This window comes from Patagioenas fasciata, chromosome 17, assembly GCF_037038585.1.
Source record: "Patagioenas fasciata isolate bPatFas1 chromosome 17, bPatFas1.hap1, whole genome shotgun sequence".
Lineage (NCBI taxonomy): Eukaryota > Metazoa > Chordata > Aves > Columbiformes > Columbidae > Patagioenas > Patagioenas fasciata.
In genome coordinates this window covers 2515004-2537568 of record NC_092536.1, presented here as the reverse complement: position 1 = coordinate 2537568, position 22565 = coordinate 2515004, and the positions used below count along the sequence as shown (strand labels likewise).

The 22565-nt window shown below is 42.5% G+C and overlaps 1 protein-coding gene across 2 annotated transcripts in view; it reads left to right on the top strand.

The window, feature by feature from the left end:
- Nucleotides 1-22565, top strand: part of TMEM132C (transmembrane protein 132C) — a 167547-nt gene that overhangs the window by 42541 nt on the left and 102441 nt on the right. For both annotated transcript variants that reach the window (XM_071815948.1, XM_065851926.2), the window contains exon 2: nucleotides 6043-6931. In XM_071815948.1, coding sequence (XP_071672049.1) covers nucleotides 6043-6931 — 889 coding nt within the window. The remainder of the gene's footprint in view (nucleotides 1-6042; nucleotides 6932-22565) is intronic.

The following is a 22565-nucleotide window of genomic DNA, read 5'->3' as shown; positions in this document are numbered from 1 at the left end:
TCTTCCTTTTTCTTACTGAATGGCAAGGGGAAAAGCATTGTAGTTCATTTGAGTCCTCTGTGTCCTTGCTGCACCTACATATCCAAAAGCTCCATCCTGCGTGGATCTGAGCGCAGCTCACACTGAGCTTCGTACTCTTGGTCCTTGTTGAGTTTTGTGGCAGTGGAGAGTGCTGAGCAAATTGCACCTTTCAGGCTCTAGGACCTTAATCTCTTCTTAAACAAGGAGCTTGTGCAAAGCAATTTAATGTCTAAACAGAGGAGCAAGTGCCTACCAACATTTAACAAAGACTTAACCAGCGGAGGAGCACACGTCCCTGTTAAAAACTAGGGGGAGAGACACAGGGCAAGGAACTGATACATCGCCAAGGCCAGAACTATTTGTTTCATGTTTGTAACTTGCATCTTATGTGTTCCCGTTTTGACAACACTTCAGTGAACAGAAAAATAATACTAAATCTAACTGTGCTATTCATGTAGCTGATCATTGTGATGTTCTGGCCAAGGTTTTAAATTTTATGGGGATTTTTGTAAGCCGTTTTGTATGTCTAAATTCAAGACATCCTCTGTGGACGCCTGTCTTTCCCATAATTGTACCCCTTTTTGGCATAGTGTCTTTAATGGGAGATCCACAGTCCAGATCTCTGAAAAGTTACTGGTTAAGTTAGAAAATCCTAACCATATAGTCTACATATTCTCTGCTTTATGACTTCCACTGGGTTATTTTTGCCTGCTTTAAAAAAAAAAATGTTTGAAAAGCAGTGTTTTTACCGAGTCTTTTGTCTGATGAACTCAATCTGCTTTTTAATCACAAGCCAATCAAACTTTGACTTCTCTCATTTCATTGCTAGAGAAACTGGCTTTCAGAGGTTTCCTCTGGCTCCATATGTTTTCAATGGAGCTGGGAATAAACTCTGGTGTTCTAAATCCTTCTCTTCTCCCACAGCTATCAGACAAAATCAGCTTAAGTGTTATTTGCTTTGGACTTTTAGCGCTGACACGATGAGTGAACGCAGAATCCATGGAGTTTAGGACAATGGGGCAAACAGCATTGGAACGAAAGGCCATCATATGACATTTTACCTACTGTATGTTGCTCACAGGACGCTGACATTTGCAGCATCTGGCAAGGGGAAGAAAGCCTGACTACTTGAATGGTGTCTATATAAAGTTTTCCAAACCTTATCTCTTAACAAAAGCTTTCATTAATGGAAACTCGAGTTCCAGATATTTATCTTTGATTCTAAACAGCACACGAGCTTAAATATGTCAGCTGGCCTTGGCAGTACAGACATTTGGTAATGTCAGCACTGCGAGTGGAAGTGATTTTGGAAACCTTCGCTGACCTTTGCGTATACACTGTTGTCTTACAGACTTTTAAGGTCATCAGCCAGTCTGAGAACACAGTTTATAGATTTCAGTCCTGAATGTCAGTTGGTCTGTGAACGCATCTTGGTTATGTGAATTGAGGGTGATAGAGAAGATGGGTTTGCAATAAAAGGGTATTTTGGAATTTCTTCTGTCAAAGGGTGGGATGTATAGACTGCGACCATCAAAAACTGGAGCTCGTAGGCTGCCATTGAAAGATGGGGAAATGCATTTTTAATGTGCAGTTTTCTGAAAGCTTTCATTGTGTTTCCAAATAAAACTTGAAAGATTGTTTTCTGTGTATGATAAGGCTGTACATCACAAAACAACAGTTTGTGGTTTATACATATGTGCCTATTGTGTCAGTAATCCTGAGGAAAATGGAACAACCTGACAGATGCTGGATAATGCTTTATAATGCAGAGGTCTAATCCTGGTTTCTAATAGATAAATACTAAAACCAAGGGGACAGACACACTGATTCCTTGAAGGCTCAGTGGCTCATCAGACATCAGGCAGTGAAGATATGTGGCCATTGGCCAGCAATCTCTCACCTACATCTAAACCCTTAATTCTCCATCCAAAAGAAAGTTGTTTCAAACCAACCTCATAAAAGAATGGCTTAAAAATACTAAGCTTTTATGACTCTTCCAGTCAATACAGCACCCAGGGCTCCAGCTCCATGTGAAATCCCCCCAAAGAAAATTCCTCTTAAACTAGAATCCAAGAAATAATAATACAGATCAGAGTTCAGTGTTTCATATCCAGCTCCAAAATGAACTTGCTAGATTATAGGAATTTGAGCTGGCCTGTCACGCTGGAGCCAGTGATGTGCTTACCAGATGCCTGTTGGGGTTCAGATGAAGTGCTGCAGAAGCGTATGATGCCAGAAGGAGGATTAAAAAGTCACCAGGCTGTTAGAAAGGAGGAATAATGACTTGTAAGCCTTAACTTTTGTTCTTGACTAATACTGGCTTTGTTTGATGGTTTTTAATCTTTTCCACGCTGGACTGCATCTCTGGACAAGCCATAACTTGTTTGCTAAGGTAGGAGGGTAAAGCACTTGCTGCTTACTTGTAGGTCGGGTCTGCTGTAATCAGAGCTTGTCTTCAGTGCAGAAAGTCTTTCTGCTTTTCCTTTCTCACCCTTGCCCGTATTCTTGATTTCCATTTCAGTTTGCAAAGCCCTCATGAAATGGGAGTTTCACTTAATTCAAACCCAATTGGAAGGTCAATGAGAATCTTTAAGGATCAGGACTCTTAGATGAAGCATCCAGGGTCTCAGGATATTTAAACCCTTTAGCTAAACTGATTGAGGAAGCTCAGCTTCTGTGATGCAAGTTATATTTGTATAAATGTGCTTATAGCACTGCTGTCACAGGGATCTGGTTCCATTTTACTGATACAATTGTGCCCACATAAGCAGTTGAGTGACATTAAAATATTATTCCTACAACTGGTATTATCATAGGGATAAAATACTTAAATTTACAGCTTGCTTTAACAAGAACCTTTAGAAATGCTTCAGTCATTGAGCAGAAAAAAGTTAAAAATGGAGAAGTCTGTTCAGATCACACAACTGGTGATACGAAACTCTGAAAAACTCCAAGTGCTTAAATAAATTGTTTGAAGTACAGCCATCACTACAGAAATATAGCACTTCATTATGTGTGGTACGAAAGTGGGTGGAAATCTTCAGACTACAATTAAAAAAAAAAAAATCAAAGCTTTTTCTTTTTGCTATTTTTCTTAATATTGGGGCAAGTCATACATAATTCATCCATGGGATTGATTCTGGGATAAACAGTGCCCCCAAAAATGGGACCATGGGATAATGTGCTACAGCAAAAATCCTGGGAATTGTGGAAAAACAGCTGTTAAGTTTCAAGCGTAGACCCTGATCAACAGCTCTTTGAAATCAGAGGGGTCCACTTGTCTCTGCAGCTTGCTGAGCTTATTTCTGTTGAAGCCAAAGGTATTCCCCTAGCAGCAGTGGTGCCAAATCCAGAGTATCTCTAATGATAGAAACACTTCAGCAAAATATACCTGTGTGCTTAAGTCAGTTAGTGCTTATGTTCAAGGAAGTGCTTATGTGCTTTCTTCAATTAGGGCTTGTTGCCCTGTAATATTACAAGACTTGGCCTGAGACAAGAGGATACCTAATAAAGGAATTCTAGTGATTTGTCAAGTCAAATTCAGTAACCAAACTGACCTTGTGTAGCAAACCAGGTGTATTTAAAACAACGACGGCATCTCTCATGGCAATGGCAATGGTTGCTCTTTGCCAAGGGCTGCAGGGAGGTGACCAAATCTCAGCGCGCTCATCCAGGGCCAGGTGAAGGGATTTACAGAGGAAACTGAGACCAAACTGCTACTGTTCAGTAACCAAGTTCCTATTCTGCTCCTGGACTACAAGAAATGTGGGCTTTGCTGTTTCCTTGAAAGGTCCATGGTCCCAAGTAGATGTAACCTTAACAGGCTAATATTTTGGTTCAGCTAAGGGGAAATCCATCAGTGCAGGAGGGGTGGTCTTTGTAGATTCCCTTCCAGCAGGAGTAACATGTATGCCAAGGGCTGGAGACTTACAGGATTGTAACAGGGTGCTCAACTAATGTTATGTTTTAAAGGTGAATCTGCTTGATAGCAAAGGTCTTGTGCTGGTGTTTTCATTGTCAGGTCTCTTACCTTTTTCTTTTTCTCTTTTTGCCTTTTACTGGGTGTTTTTATTTGGTTGGTTGGTTGGGTTTTGTTGTCCAGTTGTAGCACTTTGCTCATTGATGAGAACTAGTTCTACCATGCAGTGGTGATGCCTAAATTAAACATGAATCAACGCATGTTAATTCTGTATTTCAAATGTATGGCTGCTGCCCTTAGAGCTTTGATTTCTCCCCCCCGCCCCCCATTTGTTTTTTGTTTGTTGTTAATTGCCCAACACCTGCTTTCCAAAGCAATTCATTTTCCCAGCACAGTCACTATGTGCACACCCAACAGGATTGTAGTGAAGTTGTCTGTCAGGCGGAGTGATTTGGTGTAATGCCACACATTGATTATTTATTACTTGAAAACATTTAATTAATTTTGACCGCGTAATTAGCGTGCTAGCAGCCAGCCGTGCTAGAAGGGCAGCGAATCTATTACCTGCAAAAATCCTCGAGCTCTGCAGACCTTCGTGAGAAGGCTGGTAAAAGATTCTCTCTGTAGGGCTTTTTAGAGACCTTCAGGTGTTCCTGAGTTTCAGATGAATCTGTACATTATGCATTACCCTTACGGTTGCCTTTCTTTGAAGAGCTGAACTTACACAGAACCTTAAATCCTGACTCTGACGGGGTTCCCCAAGGCCATTGGAACTAACATATGTCTGAGGGCAAGGGCTACTTTAAAATATTAAAGGCAGTCTAGCACTGGATGCATTGTTATTCATTTACTTTCTGTACCTATGGTTAATCTCTTTGTTATGAGTTAGAGATGTGAGTAGTATTATGTAATCTACGTGTATTTTAGCTGTTCTCTATCTACCCTAATTATGTAATAGTTTTTGTCTTTTAACAATATGTTGTTAATCTTTACAACAGGCAAACATTTATGTCAGAAGAAATCTGATTTCAGCTGGAACTTAAAATTGGCCAATATCTGATAGTTTCTCTTGTGCACTTGTTGAAATATTTCTAGCCTGTGATGTGCATCTGTGTTTAAAAAGCTGAGATACTGTTGGTATGAAATTGTAGAGGTGTAGACTGTAGTGCTAGAAACAGTAATACGAGCGCAGGTTTCTTGACAGAGGAAGAGTGAAATGGTGTGTGTGTCAGTTCTTAGAAAAGCAGTTTCTGCCTTTTGGCTGTAGAACAGAAACTCTTTGATGTCCTGACCAGCGTTCCTGTGGGTTTGGTGATCGGCCGTGGGGCCTGGGGCCAGCAGACCGAGCTGATGAACCAAACACCCAATGCGTGCGGTCACCGAACACGAGGATGGAAAGACAGGAGGGGAGTTTCGAAGTGGGCAGAAAGTTCAGAAGGGGGTGGTGAGACCCAGAAAAGAGTGGGGAAGGTGAGCACGTGTGTGCTTTGAATGACACCCTGTTTACTTACAGAATTGCTTTTGCAAGGCTTTGACTTGGATTTGTGGCTGGTCCCTAAGAGAACCAGTGTGTGTGAACTTCAGCAGGTTTGCTTGAAGTTTTGTTAGGGAGGAAAGACATTGCATAGGAATGGCAAGTAACTGATTTATTTCTCAACCAGGTGGTAAGTCAGACTACTCAATGAGCACTTTATGTGTTTGCTGTGTGTGAGCGAAGTGCTGCTGCAGTTCAGTTCAGCTGTGTGAAATGGCTATTGGAACAAGAATGTCTTCTGCTATGTGAACCTTCCTCTTCTTGTTCCCTCTGGGAGGATGAATAAGTGATCTTGCTGCTCACAACCCTTAGTGTGTCACCTGTGTATGTATGTGTGCGTGTGTGACAAAATGTTTATTGCAAGATAGCACTGAAACCTGCTTTATTTTTCTTTTGTGAATGTAATGCAAAAAAGAATTAGCTATATCTAAACATATAGCTACACCGTAAATATTTTTTGCATGAAGTAATGCTCTTCCCTACCTTACCAAGTATCTCCACTAAAGTTGTAGTAAATGTCCCCCATAGACAGATTGGATCTAACTTACACCACCTTTTCTTTTATTAGTGACAGAGTCTCGAGGGGTCTTGGACAATAATCAGAGATTTTCTTCATCACCAACATACCTACCTGTGAGCTATCGGATCTTCAATGCCGAGACATCTTTCTTTCTCAAAGAAGCCAACCAGGACTTTATGCGAAATTCCAGTTTGCAGTCCAGGGTGGAATCATTCTTCCCATATAAAGCCAAGAGACCACCAGTGTTAAATGCCAGCTACGGACCTTTTTCCGTTGAACAAGTTGTGCCCCAGGACCTCATGTTAACTTCCAACTTTCTTGGATCTGCCAACAAGTTCACTTATAACTGGAAACTTCAGGCTTACATAATGAACGACAGAATTTACCCGAGCAAGCCCAAAGTCCAGGTGCTGTTCTACATCGTGGGCAGGGACTGGGATGACTACAGCAGCACGGAGCGGCTGCCCTGCCTGCGCGTGTTCGCGTTCCGAGAGACGCGGGAGGTCAGAGGCAGCTGCCGCCTCCAAGGGGATCTGGGCTTGTGTGTGGCAGAGCTGGAGCTCCTGCCAAGCTGGTTTAACCCCCCCACGGTTGTTGCTGGCCGTAAGAAGCCACTGGATCAGTTTGAAGGGAGCCCTGTGGAGCTTTACTATACCATTCAACCGGGAGATGAGAAGGGAGAGTGTACCGCTGAGGATATAAGGAAAGGAAATGCTATCCGGCCAGGAAAAGATGGTGTGGATGAAACCATGTCCCACTTGCAGAGGATTGGATCTGTCAGCCTCTACCGAGGCCAGGAGACTTCCCAGCTAACGGAGCTACGGCTGGATACTAATATTGTTGTCTGGTTGCCCTCCAAGCCTGTCAAACAAGGAGAGGTTGTGAATGTTTATGTGACAATTGCCAACAATTCCACAGTGGATCAGTTCATCCTCAGGTATGGCAGGTTGGGGTTGCATGTTTCTAACGTGGTAGCGTGCAGGGATGGTGGGGACATAGGATGAATCTCACCCAGCTGGAAATTAATCTACATTAAAGGTTGCTCCTAGTTGCTCAGATACTTTATTTTCTCCCTTGAATGCTGTCAAGAGGATTGAAAGCCTCCATCGTTAGAAGGCTTTTAACATGTGTACCGTGCCATTTATGACATGCCCACATTGTACAACAATGTACGAAACACAGCAATTTGCTGCTGTAGTGAACCTGTTTCTGCACGGTGACAGACAATAAGGCACCAGAAAAGTTCTCTGCTTTACAGGGCTCTTAAAATCAGGTTTTTACTGCGCAGACATGGAGTTTAAATGTAACACAATTTCAATTACCTGCTTTTCCTAAGTGCTCTGGCAGTGCTTTGCCTCTCCCACACAGAGCAGTTTTGTGATGAGAGCTCTTTAGGGAGGGGTTTAACTATCTACTCGTATTTAAGTAGCATTTGTCTCTGCCAACATATATACCCTGTAAAATAAAGTCTAATGTGTTTGATGTAGCTATTAAAAGTTTTGGACAGGAGCGATGAATACAGGACCTGGGAACACAAGAACTGCATTACTGGGTCATAGCACTTTCCTTTTATTTTCTTCTTTAGCAGTTTCCCTACTGATCAGATGAAAATCCTTTGAGGGTGACAAAGACCGGGGAACTTCTTAATCACCGAAATATTTGATGTATCTTTTTTTTCTTGTTACCAGGCTTTAAATTCAAGGGAAATTTCCACGGTGATAAGCAACAATTGCTCTTTAAAGCCTCAGGGAATCAAGAGTTTCCCAAAAGATTCTGCACATGAAAGTATTTATTTCTAAGGCTTATATGAATTAGATTAATACATAGTTGACAACTACCGAGGAGGAATAACCTTTAGAACAGGAAGTGTCGCTTGACGGATAAAAGGCTTTTATTTTTTAAAAAGGGGGATTTTAGTCATCCTGGAATGGTTCAGATGTCTGCAGCTTTGGTTAACTTGGTGAGATAATCTGCCAGACACCTGTTTACCGAGTGAAAGCTTGGTTAGAGAAGTCTTTTCTGATGCTGTTGCTTATCTTTTACTGAAAATCCTCTTTCAGACAGCAGCAGAAACAGAATGCTTTTCCACATAACAAGCATCGCTGTGGGGAAATTAAAAATCCAAAAGCAGGAGAGGGGATCACCATTTGAAGGTCTGGGTCCCTGTCTTTATTTTACTGAAAAGCAAGTTGAAGATAAACAAGACGGTTGAAATCTGGTGAGGTATTTCTTTGCTTAGAAATTAGTCTGCCTGCCTAGGCAAGGATATCATTTGTGTGCTGAGGGGTGCAATAGGTAGAGATTGTACTGTGGCACATCAGTAGATGTTCTTATGGGCAAAATTGATTTGCTTTGCTTTTTGAGAACAGGTGACTGATTTATTTGAAGTGAATAGTCTGATACTTGTTGGTGTGTTGGTAATTCTGTATTACCACAAATGCAGAGTTCAGGCCACATTTCCTTGCTGAAACACCCTTTTGGTGCAAAGAGGATTTGCTTTTTTTTTTTGCTTAAAATTGCTTTGAACCAGGCACAAGAACACAAGAGGCTGAAGAGAACAAGATTTTGTTTTAATTTTTTTTTGCGTGCTTCCTGTGTGGATGGGCAGTAGTTGTTGCCTTGAGATGTTTTATAGGGCTGACTCACATTCTGAAAATCAGCACTGTTTGTGCTTCCTCCTGTCCGCAACAAAAGGCAAGAAAATTGATGCGAGATATTCCAAAGCAGTCTTGGTTTTGAAAACTTTGTCTTCTCAGGCGTATTAGTCTCTTGTGTCTACCAAAGATGCTGATCTGCGTGGTTGTTAAGGCATCAGATGGAAGCGTTGCCGAAGGTGTACAGGATGCTCATGCCATGTGAAAGAGGAGGAGGTGGTTTGAATTCCTGGTGCTGCAATGGGAAGGGACAGCGGAGACCCGCTGGTCACAGTCCGGTGCTGCTGCCCCTCGAGCCGTGAGCCGTTCTGTCCACCGAGAAGGTTTCTCCTGTGGCTTTAGTGGTGCGGTGCTGTGGAAAGGCTGGCAAAGCCAAGTTAAGCTGTGGTCTCCACTGAAGCTTCCCTAGGTGTGACAGAGCAAGGAATTTGACCCTGGAATCTATGAAGTGCTCATGTCTTATAGGAAAACAAAACCAAACCAATCCAGCAGCCAGGGAGTGTATGCTGGATGTGCCTGAGGGCTCCTTTGACCTTTTCTGTGGCCATTTGCCTGGTCAGATAGAGGACTGTATGCCCTCGGACTCATGGGTTCCTGGCAGAGCAATCCCAACATCCTGTGACATGTATTCACATTTAATCATCCTAAAGAAGAACACGTCACACATTATCCCCAGGCATAGTGGCTTTGTTTATTTTCTGCTTCTTGTATATTATTCATTGAGGTATTGCAGCATCCAGTGCTGAAGCAAACAGCATGTGATCATTGCTTTGGGGGGGTGGGGGGGAAATAATAGCTACAGATCTTCTCTGGCAAAAGGAGAGTGGACTGGTCTATATGACCTCATATCCACAAATCATTGCAATTGAAACTGTGTTCTTGTGTCTTAATTCACAATCCTATTACTGTATCTATAAATTTATCAGCCCTAGAACACCAGTAAAGTCAAAGAGAGAGACTAATAAGACGGGGATTGAAGTGAACTAAGCACAGTTGCACATTTACCCAGTAGGAGCAATGTCTGAATAAACACAGACCTTCCTGTCTTGCACCTGGTCAGCACAGGGCTATTATGAAAGTGGTTCAAACAATACCGATAGGTTATAGGATGCAGGTTCTGTTCACAGGTCTGTTCCTGTCCTGCTGAGTCCTCTCTGATGAGCCTTTATAGGCACTTTATACACACAACATAGAAAATGTGAACAGTTGGTCAGCAGCACTGTCAGGAGTGCAAAGCCTGTTTCAGTTCTGGTCCTAAAAGGCTTTGGCTTCCTTTGATGGAAGGAGTTTCAGGTTTGCCATATATTATCAACAGTAATATGGATGGGAAAATCTTGATAAGAGCTGAAGAAAGAGGGATCATTTAGGTCTTCTGTGCACTTCCCAGAGCTGTTGTAAATTAACACCACTGGCTTCAGCAGAGCTCCATGATGGTCGCTTCACCAATTGGTGTGTACACAAGCTCTTCTATTCTAACAATCCTTAGGGGAAGACCCTGTTCTTGAATGCTTTTAGGAGCTGCCCTCCCAGCCAGCAGGCTACAAATACGGGCAAAATCATAACCATACTGAAACCAAGCTTTTCTGATGAGCTTAACTTTCAGAAAGGAACCCGTAGGTGTGTGCGTATGCTGAGATATTTGAAGGTCAGTAGGAAGCTGGCTACTTGATGTCTATTTGTAGTACTGGGGAGCTGGTGAGCAGCTTTGAAAGGTTGGCCTGTGTGCATTGCTGTGTTTGTGCAGTACCTCTAAACACTTTTCCAGATACTACACCATTAAAGGATCCTTCCATCTGTTTTTCGTGGTGTGACGTGTGCTGCGTTTGATCTGGCAGAGCACTGTGCAGCACAGGGCCAAAGCAAGAGGTGTGGGAGTAGTGAGTGTGTTCTGTTACTCTGCTGGGCAGCAGCTAATCTCTAACTCCCTCTAGAAGGTGCTGAACCACCAGATAACCCGATTTACAGAAGGTATTGGGCAGGATAAGTAAAGAGAAAAGGGGATTAAGTTGTTATCTGTCCTGATTAGAGAAAAGAGGTGAAAAACAGTGGTACTATTTTTCCCTTTGGGCTCCTTATTACAGATTTTGCAGTTCAGCTCACTGCACCTGAAGGGATGTAGGCTGTAAACAGTGTTACTGAATTACCTTTGTCCAGCAAACAAATCAACCCAAGACGATGGATAATTAGTAGTGATAATAAATCTACAGACTGGGGGAAGGATAAAGGATAAATGCAGTGAGGAAAGCTATTAAACCCATCAGCTGAGGCAGCTTTATATGTCAGTTCCTAATGAGTATTGACAGCAGTGCTGTGTTAGGTAGTACTGAGAGCAGCTAAAGACCTGGAGGAAGGTGCACACAGAGCAGCACTACAGAACAGCCATGGCTGGGAAACCACATCTGGACTTGTGTGCTTCAGGCTTGTATGTTTGAAAGCGGTCCCTAGTATGTTGCTTGGGAAAGTAGAAAGAATTTATGGGAGGGCAGCTGTAGGGAGAGACCATGAATAGAAGAGAACAAAACTATTGCATCAGCACTCAGCCAGAGAATTGATATCAATGCTGCTTAGAGTGCTGGAGCTGAAGGTTTTGGTTAACTTTTGGCAAATGCATGTGCATATCTGAGTTTTAGAAACTTTACATTGAGGCATCCTGTTTAAATCCCCTTTTGCAAGCAGTTTCCCTTCCCATCCCCTTTAGTCTTGGCAAACCATTGGAGTCACTCCTGGCTGCTCTTCCGAATACGCTGCAGCACGCGTTGCTGAGTGCTCCTGGTGCCTCTGGCTCTCCTTGTGTTCCGAGATGCTGCTCGGAGGTGCCTCGTGTCTCCTGCTGGATCCCCCTCTGCCCGACCTTTACAAAAGCCTGTGCATGTGCGAGGCTGGTTAAAGATAAGGCACCTCCATTTAATTTCTGTTTAGACTATTAGCCACTTGTGTGACTCAAGTTACAACAGTTAATTAAATCCTTGGTTACTTGCCTAATTAGAAACAATGGTGGCTCATTAAAAGATCATACCATGAAAACCTCAGTCCTCCCAAACCAGCAGTAGGGAGGAAAATTTCATTCTACTGGGATTGTGTTTTTAGTTGAACCAAGAGAAGGTTTTTCGGGCTGTCTGAAAAAGGCTGTGATCTGATGCATTGGGGACTCCCCCGGGAACCCTCGGTGTCATTGTCTGACAAGCTGGTGGGTTCCAAGGCCACTGTGAGGAAGAAAGTGTGTGAGCCTGTAGGTCTGAATGGAAATAAGTATCCCTGAGAAAACCATATGATGATTTAAAACCTGCTGCATCTGTTAAAGCTGTAAAAGCAGCAGTGACTTAGTGGAATGATATGGGGAGGGACATCAGCAAGTCATAGCCCAGGGCTTGCAGGGGGAGGATTTGGGATGGGGTGGAAGTATGGGGAATAGTCCAAGAGTAGCTACCTGACCTAGTAGAACTCTAAAACCTGTTGGTTTTATCCATATTGTTTTACCGGTGCTTGTGGGGCTCATTATTTAAGGCAGAAACTGTCGGGTATCTGAAGTTTGTGTCGGCAGACCAGCGCTCCGCACCGCTGGCAGCACGCGCACAAACAACTTAGAACTCCTTCTATGTTCTTATGGCACTTTGCAGTTAAAACTGTTAAAAAATAGAAGGTGTGGGGATGGTGGGAAGTGCTGCTTTGCGTTTGAGTTAATTTCTGCAGAATGATGAGCTCATTGATTACATGTAAAGCGTTTGTTGTCACCATTTCCTTTGGGACCCCATTGGGGTGCTTTGTCCTTCCCTGAAATCCCACCCTGCCCTGTATGTGCTGTCTCTTCAGAGAGGTGTGTGCTGGTTTGTGTGGTATTGAAAATTGCTTTTCTATAGACTTTCAATGCACAGCGAAGCTGATTAGTTGGTAGTTTAGATGAGACCGGGTTAAAAAAGAAATTCACCGTCTTTTTTGCGTTGCATGGTTCCTGGTGTGTTACAAAATGTCTCTATTAGCAAAGTTGCCAGGGGTTTAATTTGCAGTAAGTGTCTAATCATCTCCAACAACGTCATTTCAGGTTTTCATGTTGCTGTTTAGATCAGCAAGACTAGAGAAAAGACTTGAGAGATAGCACATATCTTAGGAAAGAAGAAAAACAGAGGGAAGGATTTCAGACATAGCCCTCTGCATTATCAGCTGCCAGGCTGCTTGGAGATGTTTCCTTTTTCTTACAAGCTCTGGCTCTAAGATGTGAACCCTGATTTCCAAAGTGCTATAAGACCCAGTTCTTTGTGCATAGAGACAGACTCATTAAGGGGAATACGTGGTACCGACACACCAAGTCTAGAGCGTGATTCTTCAACCTCCCTGATCAGTAGTTGAACAGAACACACAAATAGTTGTAGATCATGACTCACCGCTTGGTTTTGCAGGTTCCTGACGTATTAGACTCTCAAGTCACGCTTAATCTTTCACTTGCCCGTGGGTGCTGGGAGGGCAGTTCAACCCTGCAGGTGATCAGTGGGGCACTAATGTTGTTGCTGACAAGCCTAAGCGGGTTCTTTATTTGGCATATTGGACATTTGTGGGTCCTATTTTGAGGAAACCGAACTTTCCTATGCATTGCATGGCTGCTTACTCAGGATGCGGAGCTTTGCTATAGCTTTTAAAAAACGAGGTGCTGTGATGCCAACTGCTGGAGTCGCTTGGCGTGCCTCGTCTCAGCGGGTTTTTGTAACACCACCAGTAGCAACACAAACATTTTTCTGCTTGAGGTTATGTCTAGCTTAGAAAAAGCCCTGATTGCGTGGAGAGCTTGTCCTATGGAGAGGAAAAAGAGCCTTTCACTTAGGAACATACCCAAATTTAGTCCTGTTGAAAGTAATGAGAATATTCACAGGCTTCAGGCTGCTTTTTATCCCTCTGGATTTGAGGCGTTTGTGAGAGGCTGCATTAACACCAGCTTCTGCGTTCTCTTCTGTAGCAGCCTGATGACAGTTTTCCAGTAGAAGGGCATGACCAAACCTTTTTTTGGTATTAATTGCTGTCAGTTTATGATAACAATAGTGGGCAGTGTACACTTAGATGTATTCTAATGTTGTTTTTGGAGACAGTAGATGATAAAAGGATGGTGTTGAAGTTGTGATTCATTTGTCTGCTCAGTGTGAAGAGGACAGAGCAGAGGGGCTCACGGCACATCCCGGAGCAGAGCGGGGCTGTTGGAGCTGGCTGTGGTGTCAGGAGGGTCGCGCAGCCTTGCAGGTGACGTTGTGGCAACGTTCACGGAGATGACTTGGATCCTTGACCCTGGGCTTTGAGTTTCTGATGGGAACCGCTGTGCTTGTGATGCCATGTGAAAGGGGTGAGCCCAGGGCTAATGAGCTCAATGCGCAGTGGTCTCTGAAGGGCAGTGACAGCGACCTCGTGGCCAAGGTCCCTTAGGGTCTGATTTCCTTGACATTGAGCTTCAAAGCAATTCCCCAGTGACTTTCGTGGTGAAGTGTTAGTATCTTAAATCAAGCAGTTCAAAGACTTAGAAAGGATATTGCAGGCAGCAGTCTAGCCTGGACAGAAATCTATGAACATGATGTGTAATCTCAATTTTTTAAGATTCCAGAGGACTGCGTAAGGATTTTTCTCTTATCTCTCTGAGATAATGCTATTGTAATTAGCACTGGGCAGAAATATTGATATAGCTGAGTAAAGATTTTATCAGCTGGCTGTAGACAGTGACAGCTGGTTAATTGTAATATTTTCTGAAAGATCTTTAAAGAAGTCCTCCGTTGTTGCTTGAAAATTAATATGGCTCGTCTCATGTTACTAAAGTATGGCTGTGCTGTCATCTATAGTTTGCATTCTTTAATTTTCATAGCATCTCAGGTGATGGGTGCTTTGCCCATTGCTATGGTAACAGCTGTTTTTATTTCTTTCTCAAAGTAAACATAGACATTAAACTCACAGTGACATGTTCTTTTTATTCATTGTGTACACATAATGGATGCCATAGCTGTGCAAATATGTCATGATTGTAGTGGATGGAGAGCAATAAACCGAGAGTCTAGTGCCTTGGTATATAACTAGTTTCGCCTTCCAACATGCATAATTTTATGTCAGCTACTTCAACTCTGTTTTTACTCCTACCCATGTTTAATTAGATTTCAAATACTTCAGGGTGGGAACAGTCCCTGACGGTATGTTGATGAGTGCTTAAGGGAAATGGGATCTAATAGCAGACTAACTTTGGTTTTGCTCTTTAAACAGCTCCATTTTGGAGTTGAATTGATCCCATGAACTTCTGGCAGTTGTACAAAATCCCTCTTATCTTTTTTCTGAACAGTAACGCTGGGAGTCGCGGTTCTTTTCCTGTGTCCTTACCTCTGTTAAACCCAGGTGTCTCATGAAAAGCTGTGTCAAACTCTGGTCACCCCAGTCCGCTCCATGAGCTTCTGCTGCCCAGTTCCCTTGGGACTGTGGTTTCGCAGAAATTCTTTATGCAAGTGTTTTCTAACATTCTCCCTGCTCCATATCACAGTTATCTGATAAATCCAGCAATTTTTTCAGTTCAGAGTAAAAAAAATAAATATATATATAACTTTTATCTATAAGAAGGTGCTTGCATGTTCTGTGTTATATTCTGTATGCTTTTAGAGTGACTGAGGTGAAACTCCATTAAATATTTCTTACAGCCCTCTTAGGTTTATCTGTGTTAACTGTTATGGGCATTTCCCATGAGGGAACGGCTCCGTACCACCTTGCACTAAAATAAAGCGCAGTGTAGTCTGACAGAGCATTGCGTTGGCAGTGAGGACATTAAAAATGCTGTGCGGGGACAGAAGTGGTTGCAGGATCAAAACTGTAGCCCCAGTGCTGCAGAAAGACCATTCACGCACTAAGCTGTACGTGCTGTGACCAAAGTTAAACATGTGCAGGAACTCGAAAAATCAAGATCATGCTTTATGCAATGCTTTTTAATCCTGCAGATGGGAATGTGCTATGTACTGCAAGGAATATTGTTGAAAGGGGTCTAATTGCTTACCCTTCTGATATGAATCAGATGATAATTTCGTACATCAGCAGAGCTTATTTCAAAGTAAGAAATCATATAGTTAGCTAGATTTTAAACATTACTGCTTATTCCGGTTTGGGGATAATACTCTTCTCTTCCCTGTTAGTAAAGCTGGTAGCAGAAGGTGTCATTTTTGGGGATGCCCTGCCCAATGTTGTGCAGTAGACACTGAGGTAAGAGGGCTCAATAAAGTCACAACAGCTCTCTTGTTCTCATAGTGCTAAATGAATGAGTCACGGTGAGGTCTCGCCTGATGTAAGAGCGATCCCTGGGAATGGGAAATGGTCAAGAACTTCTTGTTCTAGGAAGCTCTGATTGTTCCAAAGGCAATGGTTGCCCTGTTGTGTTGCGTAATTATATCCACCTCCGCATATCCTACTGCTGTTCATTTCTATTATGTCTTTTTATTTAAGTCCTGGCTGTTCAAGGAGGAAACTTAACAGATTGATGGCAAGAGCAAGTGAACATCCGTGCATCCTTCCCTGCTCAAAAGCCTCAATGGATAAGGAATGTTACTTTGGTATTTGTTTAAATGGTGCTTAAGGGGCCCCCTGGGCTTGGATACATTGGCTCTATGATTTGCCTTTTTGCCAAATACTCAATTGATTCAGTCAGAAACACAAAGGAAGGGGGAGAAAAATGCAAGAGGAATTGTAGCAATGGAGTATTTACAAACATAAGAAAATTAATCGGTCATATTAAAAATCACAGTTGCTATTGAAATGTACATGTACTCAAGTGTTTGTTTAATGGGAACTGTGTTTATCTGTTATTGCTCCTTTCTGTAAATACAAAAAGTACTGGGACTATAACACTGAAACACATTCACAACAGACCTGGTGATCCTTCTGAGAGGGGTCCTGACTCTTCGGTGCAAGTAAGCAAAGACTTGAGAGGACAAAAAAGTGTGCTAGGTGTTTTTTCTCTCCTATCATTGCACAAGGTTTAGTTGCAAATTCAGTCCTTGACCTACCTAAATACAAGGACTGGTTGAGGCCACCACAGCCAGCTGCTCGATTGCCTCCAGGACAGCAGGATTTATAACCCTGTCCGCTCCGTGCCGTGGAGAGGAGCTGGAGATGCGCAGGCAGCACCTCCCGGCCCCCGTGCAGCTCGGAAGGACACACATCTGTCACAGCCAAAGGGCCTCCAGGAGCTGCTGCTCTGGGTCATCTCGGCCACCATTGTCACCATGAGCAGCAGCTGTCCACCAGCAGCTCCTCAAGCTTTGCATCCTGCGATGCAGATATGACACATTCCTGCTGCCAGTGGACTTCGGATCAGTTAGTAGCTGCTGCCCAGCATTAGTATTTCTGCATGCTGAGAGATTGCGTTTGGTGTCTGGGGAATTTATATCCCTTTTGAGCACAGTCACAGCAAAGTTTGATTTGTACCTGGTTTTAAGTGCATGCTTTAGCATACAAAATCCAGTGCATCCTTTTGTAGAGCCAAGCGGATGGTTGTTTTCTGGTTTGATTTGGCTGCTCTTGCTTAATCTGGAGCTGTGCCAGAAACATGAATATTCATGACACTGTTAAACAAGATTTTTATTGAAAACAAAAAATGGATCTGAAGTCTTTCATTTGTCATTCTGAACTCAGCTGATGAAAGCCCTGTGAACAGGCACATTTATCAGTGAGGTTTTCTTGGGTTTTTCTGCTTTTGTTTGCTTATTGAATGAAAATTCATTAGGGCCAGAGAGCAGATGACTCACCAGTAAGCCTACTCTTAAGATATATCTGTATACAATAAGAATATAATATAGATGAAATATAGGAATTAAGTTGTGCTGTTTTATATATTACAGCTTAAGTGTAAAATACTTTAACAAGTATTGAGCCTGAAGTTTGTAGAATCAGAGAACAGACCTAGCAGAGTTAACAAAAGCTGATGGCTTTTTCCATGGCCGCTGTTCATATCTGACACCTGTCTGCTGAGCATCTTGCCTGTCCTGCATTCAGAGGGCATCGTCATTCCCAAATAATGCTCTTTGAGATGACAGTGTCATTAGATGGAAGGTCAAGTGTTCAGCTCCCAGTCTTGGTGGTACCAGGAGCTCCTACTGCTCTGAGTGACCCTACTCAGGTTGGTAGGGATGGGAGGGAAGAGGACTCGTTGTGGTTTCTTCCTTGGCTGTGATCTTCTGGACACCACTTGTGCCTTCACCCATCTCAGACCTGAATGCTGAGTCCTTGTGCAACAGCTGCATGGAGGAGAAATGTATTTCCTCTGTGTTTGTCTATAGGTGGGAGAGGAGAAAGTGGGAAGAAACTAGAAGAGCAATGTAAGCACAAGGTAGAGTTCTCTTGCAGCCTCTGGCCTGTAGGAGAAATTAAATAAGCTTTGCTTTTAGATGACACATGTAACTGATTTTAGGTATCATTCTCATTTATTTTGCAAGGTGAAATTCTCCTGGGAGCTGTGTGTTTTATCCCACAAAGCAGATTAGGTAGTACCTTTTCTTTCCATGCATTTTATCGAGGAGAACAACAACAGAATAAAAATGTCTTGGGATGTGTTTGTACTGTGTCAGGTGTGATGAGACTTGGACACTGACTGGGACCTTTTTTTGCCCTGTTACAATTTTTAAATGTATACAGTCAACCCTGTGTTTCCATGATGTATTTGTGCTTCAATATTCTAGTTCCCCCTCATCAGAACGTGCTCTTCTGAACTTTGTTGAAATGCCTGTTGTAACAAGGTGTGTGTTTCATGTAGAAATATTTTTCACGTATGTTCATTTTAGAAACTGAAATTGGCAGGTGTGAGCTTTCCATGCTGACAAAACTCGAAACAGATAAAGTGCTTTTTATTAATGTAATGATCTTGGTTCTTAGTAAAATTCACTTTCACCACATTCTCTGTGTTAGTCCTGTTGCAACCAGTCATAGTTCTTACTATGGATATTAGTAGGAATTATTTCAGGCTAATGACCTCACCCATTTCTGACCCAGGATTTTTTTGGGTGTTGTGGTAGTACCATAAACTTCAGCTACTGATGCATGTAAATGCTATATAAAGGTTACAGTTAATGACCCAGATCTTATTTGATCAAAAATCCGATCCTGTGGCAGTTTACATCTCTGTCAAAGCTTCTGTTGACTTCAGGACATGGTCAAGTCAACCATTGAGTAGTTATTCTAAGGACTAGTAGCCTGTAACACCACACTCCAACTCCTGATTATCAGAGTTCCCTCTTTCAGCAATTAGTCATACTATTAAAACCAGCTAATTAAAACAAGACATGTCCAGAAGGAGAAGTAACTTGTGAAGTGCCAGATTCCCCATGGAGTTGTTCATACAAAGTGCTAATGAGGGCAGGAGTACAGCGAGGGAGAGCGAGAGCCAGAGAGATCTGATACAGAAGTGAGTTGGGGAAGGCACCACCATAATTTTCTTGTTAATCGTGCATTGGTGTAGGTTGCTACATATACTGGCAGAAAATATATGGGACGAGTTATTACAGTTCTATAGTGTATTGGAGTGAGCTTTTATGTCCGTGTGGTGGCTTGGCCTTATAGCAAAGTCTAAATTTGCTGTTGCTCACAGGCAAAGCATTTAAATCCTTTTATTTAAATTGTAATTTCCTATTTCTGAATTTGAGGGTCTTGTGTTCAGTCCTGCTGGACAGTCCAGTATGGTGCCTTGGTAACCTCTGGTCCTGTGTTTTAGTTTGGGTGGGGTTCATTTCTAATCTAATGAGAACGTTGGGAACAACCAGAAGTTGTGTAGGCTCCAGTGAGACAAGGTTTTGTCTTTTTATCAGGCTTATTGAAAAGATTCTCGTCGTAGTTAAAGGATGAGGGCTAGAGCTAATTCCACACAAAGAGCTTGGGAACAATGGAAGAAAATGCATCCATTAGTGTGCAAGAGAACAGAAAATGGATATTTCAGAAGTGAATCCTGTCTCCCTCTGTGCTGAATTATATGCTAAGATTTTTCCCTGTTGCTATGATGGCAGTGCAATAGCTCAAGTTTGCATGCAGAACCATAGAAAGGGTTTGGGGCATCCTGCTTGGAGAAGCTCTGTGTAAAGATTGAAGATGAATATTGAGCCCTGGCTTCAGAACCCAGAGGGGCCCTCGTGGTAGAATTGTGGGAAAGTATTGCTGGAACAACAAAGTATTTGCTCTTAAAGGGTGAGAAGTATGTAGCACCATCAAAGGAGGACAAGGATTCAAAGGGAAACATATGTCTAAAACATACGGGTCAAGTTTATTTGAAAGGAAAATTTGTTTGCTTTTGATTCTTTATAACATTTCCCATGGAGACCAGCAAATATAGCTGCCACATTTTTGGCAGAGGAAATCTTATCCTAAACCTGAAACACTTAAATACACATGCTTATATAAATATGCTCTCTATTTGTTTCAGCCATGTGACTTCCAGCCTTTTGTAGCGAATTTCTTTTCTCTCGTTGTCTGTATTTTAGGCTTTAAATGGGATTGTAAGTTAAAAGTTGTTGGGTTTTTGGAAAGGGAAAGAAGGGCAGGGTGATTAGAAGAGGTTTTCTTCAGTTGTTATGCTGTATGTGCAAAGGTCCGTAGGAACAGGGCTGGACTGTAGAAACTTTCTGTAGGGTGCAGTGGGCCTGAAACCACCTGAGGATTGTAGTTCTTAAAGGTAATTATTAAAACTGGTTGGCTGTTAGAGAAAACGTTTGGGTAGCAGTACCTCAGGAACCCACTCTTGCTATGTGTTCTAAAAAATATCCATTAGCAGAACTGAAATTTGGAGGTGGGGAAGAATGAGGTCAAATCAAGCCCTATTTACTGGACCATTCTGGTGCCATCCCTTGACATCTACCACCTTCACTCCATACTGCTGCCGAACACCCGCCACTCTCATTTATTCAGTTCAATTTGTTTGTTTTTAAATAAACATATGACACGCTCCTCTCTCACGCAGGCAAAGAGCTCTCATTGATGTCAATGGGAGCTTCACCTCCTGCAGGAGGGGAGTCGGGATCAACAAAAGAATCCCCAAGAACTGGCCAGGCTTATATTCTGCTTTCCTAAGCATAAGATAGTCAGAAAAGCAAACAGCCCACTGAGACCTAATCAAGTTAAGTGCATTTAAAACACCGATAGTGACTGTCATCAAGGGGTTACAGCCAGCAGGATTGATACAAACCTTTCAGAGCTTTGATGCAAAAAGATGGGCAAGCTCATATCTAGAACAACAGCCTCTGGCCTCCAGCTGAATCATTCCAGTCTCCTGGTCTGTATTTTCTTACCTTGGTTCTTGCTGAAATAAATGTATATACATACATACAAATACATATCTATTTTTTCTTTTAGAAGCGCCAAAAGCAGACTCTTATTGTACGTATATAAAAGGTTTGTACCTCTTCCCCAGACATCCCATTTGGATCCCCTGTCAGTGTTCTGTCTGGTGCTTGGGACTAGATTCAGGTACAGAATAGGGCTTGTGTGTCAAAGCGTTTGCCTTCCCCTCCATGCAGATGCTCTTCTTGCCGTTGCATGTGTGTTGCGATACTTTAATGGCTGAAACGCGATAATAGCGACAAACACAGGAGAATTGCCAGGGTTGTCTTGGCATTGTTTCCTTTCCCTCTCTGGCCCAGAAAAAGGGAGGAGAGAGCAGAGGCTTTGGCTGTGTGCCAGTTAGCGCAGGGATTTGCAGGCAGATCTGCCTGTGAAGATGGATGGTTGCAAGCACTTCTTAGTATGTGTGCCAGTGACAGATCTCAAGACGGCCGTCTGTCTTTCTTGCGAGAACATTGGTTACCCACCTTTGGCAATGAAGTGACTGAATCTTGCCGGTCTGACTCTTGACAGTGCCTTGTTGTAAATGGATATTAAATGACTCCTAATCAAGTTCAACAAGTTGTGCATCCCCAGTGGGGCTCCTGGTGTGTGGCGTGTCCTCAAATCTAATTTTGTCTTTATTTTCACATTACTATATCTGTGGCTTGGGTGACTGATAAGGGAGTGGATGTGCACTGATTGTGTTTAACACATGTTGAGATCCAAACCTCTGCTATTGCTGGGCTGCTTTACCCAGAAGGATGCATATATGTTCTTTAAATATTTACTTGAGCTGAAAGATTCAGTAGGCAATGGAGGCGATGTTTATGTGCGGATCTCATGTAAAATGGAGTTAATTCTTCTGCATTGAACTTGGTGGATGCTGGACTTGACTTTTACAGATCTTGCACTCTCCTGAGCTCTCAGAGTCAACTGTTAGGCGTATTTGAGATTTTTATTACATTGACTGATGGAAATCAGTTTTTCTGCTAAGAGAGAATTCACTTTCAGGGTTCCTTAGGGCTGGGTCTCATCTTCATTCACTTTAGTTCAGATACATACATCTTGATGTCATAACAATCATAACAATTTTATTTTGTCAGGAGCCAGTATTGGTTTTCAGCCTCTCAGCTAAAGACAGATTTAAGAAAATTCATTCCTGCTCACATAAAGATATGAAGAGATTCTGAGCTGCCTCCAGGAGCAGTAATAAAGCGGATGAAGTATTGTAATGAGCCTTTTCTGGTGAGCCTTCTCTCCAGACGTACCTACATTTTGCTTAGGAGATATGATTTCCATAGTAATTTAAAATCTGTCAGATTCTCTCCTCAGTCTTGTTCTGGCCGTTCCACAGTAAACCTGAAGGATGCTCTCTCTTCAAGAACAGCCCAGGATAAAAATAGTATCTTTCTCACAGAAATGGGTGAAAGAGTTTTCAGAGACTCTGCCAACAGCGTTCCTGGCTCAGAGCATTTCTATTTATCCTTCTTTTCTAAAAGCGCTGAATTCACTTTCAAGTTTGAAAGCATAAAAAAATCATTTGAGATCCAAACTTGAAATATCCAGTAGGCATTCTAGATACATCTATTATTTGAGTCGTCCTGAATATTAAGCACCAAG